This window comes from Helianthus annuus, chromosome 10, assembly GCF_002127325.2.
Source record: "Helianthus annuus cultivar XRQ/B chromosome 10, HanXRQr2.0-SUNRISE, whole genome shotgun sequence".
Taxonomy (NCBI): Eukaryota; Viridiplantae; Streptophyta; class Magnoliopsida; order Asterales; family Asteraceae; genus Helianthus; species Helianthus annuus.
In genome coordinates, this window is record NC_035442.2 from 126498604 (window position 1) to 126512247 (window position 13644).

Sequence of the window (13644 nt, forward strand, 5' to 3'; positions counted from 1 at the left end):
GTTCTTTGGAACACACTACTATGAGATGGTTTATGTTTTGTAGGTGAGTATGAGTTTAAATGGTGTTCGTGAAGGATTTGAATGAAAATATAAAGAAACGAGGCAAAAACTGAACAAAATAGTGAGACTGTAAATAATATAGACTTCGATGGGCCTATATTGGGCTAGAAACTGGGTTACGGGGACTACAACATATGAATCTTGAGTTTCTTAGTGAGAAGAATCCAAAAAAAGGGTCTTCGAAGATGGTACAGACCATACGATGCGTGTGAACATAAACCTTAATTCTGATTATAAAAGCTGTTTTGACAACTAAAAACCCAAGACTTCGATCGGGAGCGGCCCTATGGTTGTCAGATGAATTTAGAAGACTTGAGGTGGTTCAAAGGATTCAATTCATCATCTCAAACCCAAAAACATGAAAAATCAAGATCAATCACCAAAGACTGATGGCTAAATTACCTATTATCATCTTGAGGCCTAGGGTGTGTGTTAGAAATTGTGTTCAACCTGTTCTTACCTACTTTTGGATTTGGATTTTGTTCTAATCATTCGGTTAGTCAAATCTTTATGTTTACTTTGTTTGATTAAACAATATTGATTTATAAACTTCAATTCATTTTTATCAATTATTTGGTTTTATAATCATCAACATTTGGGATTGAGTTCTTATTCGTCATTGATTTCTTCACCTTTGACCATCGGAATTGATTGTGTTATTAAAACCTAGAACAGGTAACTGAGTTAGGTGGATATTTAATTGTGGTGTTATTCGGTTTAGGAGGATCATTAACTATCAATCAAATTGCTTATATTTCATTATCTATTAAATCAAGTAGTTCAACGAATCACGTTTATATGATTTCCAATTGGTAACAAACTAGGTTATTCGATCTGCTTCACAATTAACCTAAAACCTGAGGATTGGTCATTCTTCTCAAGACTACTTTTCAAATCAATCAACATCAGATTTAAGTATTAGAATAAATAATCGAACAAAACATGGAATAATGACCACATGCTCCTCGTGGATACGATACCTGACTTACCATAGCTACCTGGGTTAGTTAGGTTTTGCATCACCCCACCAACTGGTCATCAAAGGGGAAACATTCCTACCTATGTGGCGCCTACATGGCTTCATTTTTTTTCCAGTTTAGTGAACCATTACCGATGGCATCATATGCTTATATCAATTCTAATCGAACTTAGGAATTTATCAGGTGCACATTCCATTTTCGGTTAGAATGGTAACAAGGGAGGGGGATTTGGCAAAGGACCATTGTTTCGAAGGCTTCGACATCGTTAGACAACCTAGTGAGAATCCAGACGACACTTCATCACTCCTATCGACGACATTTATATGAGTAAGAACCAAATACGGTTTCTGTCCAAAAGGGGTCATCCACCGGCAACAATCAACAACTGTTTTCCACATATCTACATTAGTTCGAGCTCTACACACACATTGTACATCGTAAGTGAGGCGGCATTGGAGGTGGTGTTGAGGTGGTAAGGTTCAGATGGTGGGGGTGGTGTGGTAGGAGAGGTTGACGACATGGGGGGGGGGGGGGTTGCGTGCGATGGGAGAGGTTGATGATGGGGGGTATTTAGTTTCTAGTTGAGTGGGGGTGGCAGGTGGTGGTGGTATGGGTTGATGGTGGTGGGCTAGGAGAGAGGAGGGGGGGGGGGTTGGGTTAGGTTAGGTTAGAAAGAGTAAGAAGATAACAAAATATATATTAAATTTTTTTTGCTTTATTTATTATAATATTTTTAAATAAATGGCAAAAAGACTAAAAGACATTTTACTGATTAGATTTAACTGAAAATTTAATGTCCGTTAGTGGAAAGGGCGTGAAGTATAACATATTTTAAGCATAAAGTGTGCTTTCTGACATTTTTTAAGGTAAAGAAAATCAACTGAAAATTCGATAAAAGATAAAGATACGAAAATTGTAATTTACTCAAGATTTTTTTTAACGTGACAATGCTTATGATTCATTGAAATAATAAATCAGCAATAGTATTTTTGAGTATTTAACACTTTGTATTGATACAACGTTTCACTCAATGTGTATGATGTATAGTTTCATATAGCAAACCCATGTTGTTGGATTATGATAACTAGTTCGTAGGAGATTAGAAGATAGAGATTAAGCTTGTAATATTTCTAAAGTTGTTGACAAATTGCTTATATCATGCGCTTAGCCCAATGTTACATGTTTTATAAATAACATGTATTTTAGTTAACTATGATAATGTTATAATTAAAATATGTTTTGAAGTTCTATTTTTATTTTCAGACTCAACAAGTTTATTTATGTTTTAGAGCATCTCGTTTTTAGCCCAAAAAACATCACATTATCCATTTTTAACATTGTAGAGGTTGTTTTTGACATCTATTTTAGAGGATAGTTCTTGGCCAAGAACTAGAAATGATGGATAGCCTGAAACGTCACCAGATCACCATCATTTCCTAAGAAGACCCAATTTAAAACTACAATCGACAAAATTTATTAAAACTACCTGTTCATAAATTAAAGAGTGAACTGCTAAAATGGTCTCTGAGGTTTGATCACTTTTGTCACTTTAGTCCAAAACTCAAACCTTTTGAATCTGGGTCCATGTGGTTTTAATTTTGTTGTCATTTTCATCCAAAATCAAAATCTGGTCAATTTTTCTCAGTTAACATCCAACTTTCACAGTTAAAATCTGGTCAGATTTTTTTAAATTGTTATAATAAAACGTTAAAAAACCATTTTGCCCTTTATTAAAAGGGAGGAAAAAGACAAAAAGTTTGATGTTAACTGAAAAATCTAACCAGATTTTGATTTTAGATGAAAATGGCAACAAAATTGAAACCACAGGAACCCAGATTCAAAAGATTTAAGTTTTAAACTAAAATGGTAAAAGTAACCAAACTTTAGGGACCATTTTAAAAGTTTACTCTAAATTAAATAAGAAAAGTACCCACTAACTTGCATATTCTCACGAAACATACGTAACTCACGTTTGAAGAAAGTTATACCCACCAGGACACCAGTATGGTTGTCTTTTCAATTCATATAAGAACATCAACCAATAGATATAAGGATATATAACCTATGAAAAACTAATGATACAAAGTCTTAGAATCATAATTTTACTCAAACTTCAAGTCTTCAAAATAATTATTAAAATTTGGTTTGATAACCTAATGTTTTACTATGAGAAGGTCATAAATTGTTGGTAAGATTAGGTTGTTATCTAAACACAAAATTCCATCCTAACTTCAACCACACCACACCTGATTTAAAATCATATATCACCATAAAACTTTCAATTTATTCCCCATTCAATCTTCCACCATTTTTCAACTTCTTCTCTATCATGTTATAAATACATACCCGTTGAATACATCAGTATAGCGCGTGTGCGCTCTCAAACCAAGCGTGCTACATCTTAACTTCATAACTTTGCTCCATCGAGCTCAAGTTTGGCTCAAGAACGCATATACAAAATGACAGGATCAAAAGACGATAAATTCGCCCCACATCCGGTGAAAGATCAGTTTCCCGGAGTCGAGTTTTGTGTCAATAGTAACCCTCCTTGGGGTATGTCAGAAAAGTAGTTTATTATTATTTTTTTTTTAATGTAGTAAGTATATAACATATGGTTTATATTTGAACTTTAATATATGTAGCCGAAGCCGTTATTCTTGCTTTTCAACATTATTTAGTGATGCTTGGGACCATTGTTATTATATCTTCCATCATAGTTCCTCCAATGGGTGGTAGCAATGTAAGCAACTAAATTCAGTTAGTTTGAAATTATTATTATTATTATTATTATTATTATTATTATTATTATTATTATTATTATTATTATTATTTTTTCATACAATTTATTCAATGTGCAGGTTGAGAAAGCTCGTTTGATACAAACAATGTTGTTTGTGTCCGGATGTAACACATTGTTACAAACATTGTTCGGGACTCGGCTGCCTGTGGTGATTGGAGGATCGTTTAGATTCGTCGTTCCTATGCTCTTCGTCGCTTTACAAGATCGTTATAGTATCTACCTTGATCCCGTCGAAGTATGATCCTAACCGGTTACTTTGTTCTTGAGTTTGTTGGGTTCTATATGAACAATCATGGTACAACAAAGATTTGGTTTTGCAGAGGTTTCGTCATACAATGAGAGGAATGCAAGGAGCACTTATGATTTCTTCACTTCTTCCAATCTTGTTGGGGTTTCTTGGTATCTGGAGACTTGTTGTCAGGTTGGAATCTTTAAAACATTTGATTAAATCCTACCATCTGGTTTGGTTTGTTCCTACCGGTTTCGAGTATAAACTGTAAACCAAATTGTTCGATACTGTTTGCTTGGTGCAGGTATCTAAGCCCTCTATCAGCCGTTCCTCTAGTAACGCTCGTTGGAGTTGGTCTCTACGCTCAAGGATTTCCTCTGGTAATCAAAATACTTCATTTACTCTATTTTAAATGCGAAATGCTAAACGCTGCATGCATTTTGTAGTTGGCCCAATGCATTGAGATCGGGCTTCCTGAGTTGATTCTACTAGTTTTATTTTCCCAGGTGAGTCTAATACCGCCGTTTTGTTATCTTAATTCATGAATGAACTTTGCTTGATTATAGCATTAATGGATTTTGCAGTATGTTCCTTACTGGTTTAAATCAAAGTGGCTTGACCGGTTTGCGGTCCTAATCTCTGTAGCAACTGTATGGGCATATGCATCCCTTTTAACAGCAGCCGGTGCGTATAAAAATAGACCGCCCAACACTCAGTTCAGCTGTCGTGTGGACCGCTCTGGTCTTGTAAGCGGTGCTTCATGGTGAGCCAGATCATCATTAATACCATAGTTGACTTTCCTCAAGCACTTTTGTTGACTTTTTATGAGTAACATGGTTATGCAGGCTCAAGTTTCCTTACCCTTTCCAATGGGGTCAACCTACTGTTCATGCTGGGGAAGCCTTTGTAATGCTTGCAGCTGCTTTCGTGTCTCTTATCGAGGTTTGTATATATTTAACTACTAATTAGTGAACGTGTTCATCAATCCCATTTCATAAATCTTAATCTATAATCATGTTTACATTCATTTAAATACATGACAAGGTATTGACGTATTGTATGTGGTAAAGTGGCCTTACTGTCACGATCCACTGAGATTCAGCTATGCGTCCCTCAGTTTCGTTTAAAAATAATAATATTGTTTACAGTCGACAGGCACTTTCATTGCAGCCGCGAGATATGGGAGTGCTACACATGTACCATCTTCTGTTTTAAGTCGCGGAGCTGCTTGGCTGGTGAGAAGTGATAATATTATCACTCATTTGATGTCATATCTAAAGATGCTCGATTACAAACGTGTTTGATCACTTTGGACGAAATGTTACAGGGACTTGGTATCTTGATGGATGGATTATGGGGCACGGGAATCGGCTCAACTGCATCAGTGTATAAAATCAACTCAAAACGCGCGCATATGTCTAATAATAACCTCGGTTTCTTTCACTTTTGTTCATTACCGGTGTCTTTTCTGTGGTGTTTTTGATAGTGAAAACGTCGGTCTTTTAGCTGTCACTAAAGTGGGAAGCAGAAGAGTGATTCAGATGTCTGCAGGATTCATGTTCTTATTTTCCATCTTAGGTGTGTTCGGCTCCTGTTATATAACTAGCAAATCAGTTGCATTTTTTTCTCAAATTTTTTAATGATTATTTAACCAGGAAAATTCGGAGCGATTGTTGCTTCTATACCTTTACCGATCATTGGAGCTCTATACTGTGTCTTGTTTGCCTACATGTGTAAGTATAAATCTTAACCTATAAAAATCGCTTACATGCCCAAATAGTTTCCTCACTTTTTTTATTGATTATTTATTTTGAGCAGCTTCGGCGGGTCTAGGATTACTTCAATACTGCAACCTTAACAGTTACCGAACAAAGTTCATACTTGGTTTCTCACTCTTCATGGGTCTTTCCGTCCCACAATACTTCAACAACTATGTGGTAACAACTGGATACGGCCCTGTTCGCAGTAGATCCACTTGGGTACATACAAATATTTTCCGCAACCATTTTTCATAATTATTTTTTTTTTCGCTTTTTTAAATATTTATGTTATTCTGTTTTTCTACAGTTCAACGAACTAATGCTGGTGATATTTACATCTCCGCCAACAGTAGCAGCCATCGTTGGTATGTTTCTTGACCGGACTCTCGGATACAACCACAAAGATGTCAGAACAGATGGTGGGAGACATTGGTGGGGAAAGTTTAAGTACTTTGAAAGGGATGTTAGAAGTGCAGAATTTTATTCACTTCCATATGGTCTTTCCAAGTACTTTCCTTCTGTTTAATGGTATTTTATTTGTTCATTTAGCAGATATGCAGGCTTGTGCTCTTGTGAATATGTTGTATTATCCATATATCAAGAATGTATCCTTTCGTGTTGTTATATATAACGGAGCACAAGACGGTTCTTGCTTGATCGTGTAAGTACGTTTAAAACGGGTTATAAGTTTATTATTTGATTAAAACAAGATTTTTTAGTTTTCTGGGTACAAGTTATGTGATGCGGCATGCATGAGTCATATAGGCTGATAAGACCACCCGTTGTGGGCTAACGCCCGGGTCCAAGTGGCATGGCGGTTGGCGTGGTGGGGTGGGGCTCACCGGCGGAGGGGGCGGGTTTGGGGCATGGGAGGGGGCCAGCGTGGAGGTGGTAACGGCCATGGCCGGCCCTGGGGGTGGGCGGGGAGGACCACCGGCCAGGGCCCGATATTTCGATAGGCACGTTTTTTATGAAAAAAACCCAATATGTATATGTAAAATATTTGTTTAATCGGTTACATCCATACAAACACCAACATAGGCCCCTTTACAAAACTATTCTTATGGTTTAGATTATTTATTAACCCCTTTGGCATTAGGTTTAGACCTAAAGTGAGCCAAATACCCAATTTCGTTAAGGCCTAAAAGCACATTTTTTCGAGCTCGAACAGGGTATACGAATTCTCAGGGTCAGCCCTGGTAACGGTGTGAGAGAAGGACGACGTAGTGGGGGCCATGCCCATCAACCAATAAAATAATCTGTTTACTTTTTCATATTTTAACATTATTTTAATAGAGGTAGTGTGGAGTGAGAGGGGGTGAAACCATAGTAGGGTTAGTGAAAAAAAGTGAATTGATGTGGTGTGGTAATGTGTCAGTGATGTGGGAGTGACGTTGATTAATAAAGGGCATGAGACCATAGCGGATAGCCTAACGGGGCGTGTTCGCGGGTTGGTTGGTTGAACCCAACACAAGGCCGAAAATCATGTTATGCACATGAACACAATTCACATGGGTTGACACGAACATGGCCTGTTTAACCAAAATAAGAATTTTATTCATTTTGTTGCATATTATAGCTTTAAAATTGTAGCATATTATTATATTAACATCTGGCTTTTTAAGGAATTATTGTTACATAAATACTTTTAAGAATTAAATAAATGGGTTAAACTGGTCAACCAACGTACATGTCAGGTTGACCACCGGATAGCCTGAAACCGGTTAAACTGGGTTAAACTGGTCAACCAACAAACACAACCTGTTTCACTAGATGTGCTCACCGGTTCAACCTGAAACCGACCTGACCATGTTTAGACTAAATCCAAACCTCTAAATATCGTGTTAAATTCGTCATAATTCACATCCTCAGTGTCATATCATTTGTTAGGTATATGATATATCGTGTGTAATATTTTATTCTGCTCCCATACTCAACCAGCTTTGTCTTATACCTTCTATGTATTCTAGGTATTTGTCATCATTAAACGAATAAACATATAATCATTCTAGAGAACTTGCTAACAATATTCATTTTGATTAGTATACGATCACGTGTCTATGTTAGATTTGGTTAGTTATGTCTTGTTTCTTTGAATCAGATTCTATTTTTGTGTTTTGTTTTGAGTTTTATTTATTTAACTTTCGGATTCAAAAAGTCGTTAATAGTAATTCTTCGTCGCTAAGGGTTTCAAACTTTGTATTTAGTAGAATTGGTTTTTCTATTCAAAAGGGGGTAGCAACTTGTTGCCCGACTACCTGCCATTGCTTTGTAATTGCCCTTTTTTCGTGTGGTTAGCAAACTAAAAGATATATATAGTGTTATTAGTATAATGACTATATTTTTTTAGTTATAAAAAAAAAAAAAAAAAAAAAAAAACTTTCGGGTTTTTGCGTTTATATGTGAGTATATTTCAAATTCAAAGAATCTCAAATTTTGTTTTCAGAACTGCAAGAACATTCATATAACATTCAAGAAAATAAACATAAACTTCTATAAAATAATACTAAATAACGTATAACCATACTAAACGTGATAATAATATAAATAATAAACATGCTATATGACTTTTTATATTAATTTTTTTTTGTATGTTTTGCCATAAAAGTTTACTCAAAATTCCACATTATTCAACATGAAATACTGAAATATCCTTCAAATGAAGAAAGTTTGGTCCAACGAAGCTTATTATGGAAGTGAGCAAGTTTAAAACAGGGTTGTTCTAACGTTTTTAGAGATCCTAAGCAAACAGCGAAGGGGGCCCTAATTTCACCCATAAACGCTCCTTCAATCCCGATGGACCCGTCGCCATGGGTGATTACAGTTACTTTTGTCTAGTGATAGCCGATAGCCTAGAAATTGAAGCAGGTTGCCATGGGAAGTCGGAACGATAATTGCGGCTATATTTTAGGGGCTTTAGGCCGCTGAATAATGATGATTAGGTCGATGGTTGTTGTTGTGTTGTAATAGCTGGAAATTTATACGAAATGGGCTTTGAAACTCTGTTTTTTTTTTTTTTTGTTAAACAATATTTGCTTTGAGCTCCTTTAGTGAAAAACTAGTTTAGTTTTGAAATAAACGTATTTATTTAGGTCTAATACATATACTATATATAAAAACTTTCTAAAAACTTGAAGGCCTTACTTTTTGGAGGCCCTTATTTTTTGGAGGCCCTTATTTTTTGATGGCCCTAGGCCTGTGCCTAGGTTGACAAGCCTACTGAGCCGGCCCTGGTTTAAAACACCATTTTTCGTGATAATCCTGTCTTTTCCACTCTATAATTCGTTGGTTATTCTCTCTATAACTCTTAATAACGAATTTGCTAACATGAAAAATATTTTGACTTAGTCAGCCTTTCAATTTATCAGTGATTTGGTATGGAAAAATTTCATCTTACCCACTTTAATTTCTAGTTTAAGTCTATTAACCAACATTAAGTTTAGAAAAATTTCAAGATTAACCTACAAATTGACTTTTGTTGACTTTGTAGTCAAAACTTGATGTAGAAATCTTATTTTTTATTAAATAATATGATCTCTATCGGATAAAGCATATAAACATTTTAAGGAAGTACTTTTAACACAACAAAATAGCCTCACATGTTTTGAAGGCAAATGATCAAAATAGCCTCACATGGCAAGTACATGATGAGGATTTAACGATTCTTGATTGACGACATATAAATCTAGGACGAAACTTTTTAAAATACAATGTTGGCAGTTTGACCTTTTTTGGGTTAAGTCGAATCCTTAGTTATTTTTATACGACAATAACAAAAATTTGGTATATTCTAGTACATGTCTAACTTGTTTATATATGTTAGGGTGTAATACATAATGTCAACAAACATTTACATTTATTAATATACTAGCTTAAGAACCCGTGAGATTCGCAGTTTGGTAAAAGAAAATTTTTTCATTAATACCGCTGACATTAAGTATTATGATTTTATACACGGTAAAAGACAACATAATATATTAGATTATGACGATAAATTGAAACACATGAATATGCAACGATCATAATTCGTTGAAAATCTCTTTATAAACCACATTAGTAGTTTTATCTGTAGGTTTCCTATCGTTGTCAAGTATTAGTAGTTTGACCTCATCTCGTGTTTTTACCCTTGATAAAGCCACATACAATTGACCATGAGAGAAGACAGGGTGTTTCAAGTACAAACCAACTCTTGAAAGTGATTGGCCTTGACTTTTGTTGATCGTCATTGCAAAACATACGACCGGTGGAAATTGCCTCCTTTGAAAAGCAAAAGAAATCTTTTTATCATAAGGGATCAAATTAATTCTAGGTATATATGTGCGACTACCAATATTTGCACAGGTATTATCTTCGTTTCTATTACACGCCTATACAGCTTTCTTACTTGTAGCTTTGTACCGTTGCACAAACCATTCCGCTGGTCAATGTTTCGTAATGATATTACCGGAACACCAACTTTAAGCACTAACCGATGATTTGGTAAGCCTGATATTTTAAGACCGTTGAGCACATCCGGGGTGTATATTGTTTGTTGTGTAGAATTTGCATCGTAAGTCGGACAAAGACTGTCAGAGCTAAGATACTATGTTTCTTCGCTTGGAAACATTGATAACAACCTGTCATTAATCTCATGCACAACATCATTCTTAGGTGCAAGTATAGCCCGCTCGCTAAAATAATTATGATTGTTGACGTTTTCCAAGATTGATGGATAAACAAAATCAATTAAACTTGCAATTGGGTCAGATGCGTCGGTAATCAGAAGATCTTGTGGTATTTCAATCGTTGTTTCTCCGTCATTTGGACCACCAACATTTCCCTCACCCAAATCCAATAGCCATTTGGCAAAACTATTTATTTTTTCAGTCGATGTAGATCTTCCAACGGTTAACCTCATGTTTTTTGTTAATCTTAGCAGTTTACATTTACTCTACAAATAAAACGAACATAATGAGACATTAACGATCTCTTGTCTTCCACCATTTGGAACAACAGGTAATATTTGTCCAAAATCGCTGCAAAAAACAATAACCTTACCTCCAAACCGGATATCTGAATCAAGAAATGTGTCAATGTTGAGAATGTCATTCATTGTTCTATCCAGCGCTTTAAATGCATGCTTATGGATCATAGGTGCTTCATCTCAAATTATCAGTTTCATCTCATGCAATAATTTAGAGACATCACTTTCTGGTTTTATATTACATACCGAATCCTCAGTAAGATTCAAAGGTATGTGAAACCTGGAATGTGCAGTCCTGCCACCATCTAACAACAATGATGCAATTCCACTTGAAGCGACATTTAACACAATTTGACCTTTGATCTAATTGCAACGGACAATGTCTTCCATAGAAATGATTTTCCTGTTCCACCATACCCGTAAAGAAAAAAATCCCACCGTTCTTACCGATAACTGCTACCATAATCTCTTCAAAAACCAAGCGTTGTTCGCCAGTTAACATTGTCAATTGACTATCGTACAGATTTCCAAGGTGTGTTGTATCATAGGCCTGCTCCTCATATATGGGTATGGCATTGTTTCAGATTTTCGCAAAGATGAATTATTTATGAGTAAAAACTTTCCAATCTTGCACAAAGCATAGTTTTTGAGTTGGTGCTCTTGAATTGATAACACTGTGAAATACAAAAGAAAAAAAATACATCGACTTAGAAACATGTATCTAATTAATCATATTAACATAACCGAATTTAAATGATAATGAAAACATTAAATAATGTGTTTAAAAATATAAATACTAAGGATTAATGTTAACAAAACTTACATGTAACTCGATGGTATTTGGTTAATCTATAAACAAAATCGTCTGTCATGTATTTCCATGAATTTTCCCAAACAATCTCAGGTCTAGAAAGACTACTGGATAATAGCAAGGTACAAAATAAAGTACGAATATATGAAGCGCTTCCTGTTAAATTTGCTTCCTTTATTGCCTCCACATACTCCGAGTCGTCATCCAAAAGACCAAGTGCGTAGCAAGCATCTCTAAATGTATCATACAAGTGACCATTAACTATTTTAATGTCGTCAAACGATGTTGGTCCTTTAACTTTGTTAAGAAGAATTCTCAAAAAATAAGCTTCACCTAGAGACAGAGGTACGAAATGAATCCTGCCAATTGCATTTTCTCGTTGTCTAGGTTCCTAGACTCGTTTATCAAGCTTCCAAACATAAAAAGTTGGGAAGTGAACATAAGTAAGTGTACGGGCCAATGTGTCATTCGGGTCTTTATTACGTTCCCTCCATGACAGAAACATTGAAGATTTAACAGATGGTTTGTTTAGAACATAGTTAATATCCTCGTCAGGGCCAAAAACAGAAGGTTTGTTTATTAATACATATAAATAAATAGGGAAGATTGGATTTTGATGATCCAAATGTGATGTATTGGACGATAATAATTTGTAATGGTAATGTGACCAGTGGACTCGTAACTTTTACTATTATTGCTAAAGACAATCACACTCTAATGGAAAAGTAACTCCAGATGTTCCTTACTTTCGTTTTATCACAATTTATATAATTAGACTGGAATTAAAAGCAGTCAATTGTTTATCAGGGGCATACGACGCAACTCTTTAGTTAGAGTGAGATTGCCCTAATAATAATGAAAGTTATTAGTGTTGTTTGTCACATTGTCAATAAGGATTATCGTCAGCCAATAAGTCATAGTTTAAATCATTAAAGTCAAATATCTTAAAATATATATATATATATATATATATATATATATATACAGGATATAGGGTCCAGTTCAACAAGGAACTCGCCTAAGTTATGAGAACTTGAAAACTACAATGGAAATTGAAGAAACGGTGGTCCGAATTGACCGGAATCAATCAGATCAGGGGTTTAGTCTCTGCATAAAAGGGTTAATCCTCTCATTGATTCGTGGGTTTGGCTGGTTTCCTTCTCCGGTGATCACTGCAAAATAGAAAGCCGTTAGACTCGCCACGGGGAGAATGGGGGTTCTCTCCGTGACCACTCTCCGGCGTGAGAATAAGTACAGTGATCTCGAGGAAGAAGATGAAATAGTGAAAGTGAGAGTGAAGTGAAAGTAAGTTGTGAGATCATACCTGCAACGTCTTATTTATAACCGGTTTTGGTGGGAAAATGGTGCGACGGAGATAGTAACGGAAAGTGCTTTTCCGTTTGGCGGTTGTTTTTCCTTCCGTTAATATTCGCACACGGATCGTGGGTCTTGATCAACGGTTGGGGAGTTGCCACGTGGAAAGTGGTTTTTGGGTAGATCCTTCTCCAAGTTAGTGCCCTCATCGTGATTTAGATGAGTGTCTAGGATTATGCCACGTCATCTTCAGTTATAACCGAATGGCCATGCACGATGAGCATTTAAGGCTTCTAGAAGATCTACAGCTGTAAACCGTTATACCCTTACCACGTGTCTTTCTTGTTGTAACAAAAAAAGGTTCCTTTGTTTAAGTCTTGATATCCGACGCACGGAGACGTTTAGGATTTTATCTTCAAGTCTAACGGTTCCCTTGCGCGAGCCCGCGCAAGGGTGTTAGTTGAATATTTGTTTCTCCTTTTTTCCGACGCGTGGTTATCGAAGACTGTTTTCTTCCACATCTTGTTTGGAACCACTACGCAGCCGCGCAGGGTCTTGTTCAAGATGCTTTTGAAATAAGGCTGTGATATGGTCCTATGCGCCTGCGCAAGGTTTTTGGGACCATACCCCTTCAGAAATCCTATTTTCCGTGCGAGTTTTAAAACCAAATTTTACGTAATTTTTGTAACCAGATGTCTTAGTAGGATTTCCATCGTAGTTTTTTAAC

At 35.9% G+C, this 13644-nt stretch overlaps 2 protein-coding genes across 2 annotated transcripts; one reads left to right on the plus strand and one right to left on the minus strand.

Annotated features, from left to right (window-relative positions):
* Positions 1-3346: 3346 nt before the first annotated feature.
* On the plus strand, positions 3347-6486 carry LOC110884759 (nucleobase-ascorbate transporter 4). The gene is made up of 14 exons (XM_022132479.2): positions 3347-3593; positions 3683-3780; positions 3899-4075; positions 4161-4261; positions 4374-4449; positions 4516-4575; positions 4654-4832; positions 4915-5011; positions 5218-5304; positions 5397-5455; positions 5556-5647; positions 5725-5802; positions 5888-6048; positions 6137-6486. Exons 1-14 carry the CDS (start codon positions 3500-3502, stop codon positions 6353-6355), a joined length of 1578 nt encoding a protein of 525 aa, XP_021988171.1. The 5' UTR covers positions 3347-3499; the 3' UTR covers positions 6356-6486.
* Positions 6487-10411: 3925 nt separating this feature from the next.
* LOC110881355 lies at positions 10412-11294 on the minus strand. Its single transcript, XM_022129638.1, has 4 exons — positions 11210-11294; positions 11039-11097; positions 10867-10881; positions 10412-10759 (listed from the first exon to the last, which is right to left on the minus strand). Exons 1-4 carry the CDS (start codon positions 11292-11294, stop codon positions 10412-10414), a joined length of 507 nt encoding a protein of 168 aa, XP_021985330.1.
* Between the last annotated feature and the right edge of the window lie 2350 nt (positions 11295-13644).

Bases quoted from the DNA above. Each gene is read 5' to 3' on its own strand.
- LOC110881355 (XM_022129638.1), bottom strand. From the start codon at position 11,294: ATGTTAACTGGCGAACAACGCTTGGTTTTTGAAGAGATTATGGTAGCA. The intron at 11,098-11,209 runs GTATGGTGGAAC...CATTGTTGTTAG, and splicing joins TGGGATTTTTTTCTTTACGG to ATGGTGGCAGGACTGCACAT.
- LOC110884759 (XM_022132479.2), top strand. From the start codon at position 3,500: ATGACAGGATCAAAAGACGATAAATTCGCCCCACATCCGGTGAAAGAT. The intron at 3,781-3,898 runs GTAAGCAACTAA...TTCAATGTGCAG, and splicing joins CTCCAATGGGTGGTAGCAAT to GTTGAGAAAGCTCGTTTGAT. The intron at 4,076-4,160 runs GTATGATCCTAA...TTGGTTTTGCAG, and splicing joins TCTACCTTGATCCCGTCGAA to AGGTTTCGTCATACAATGAG.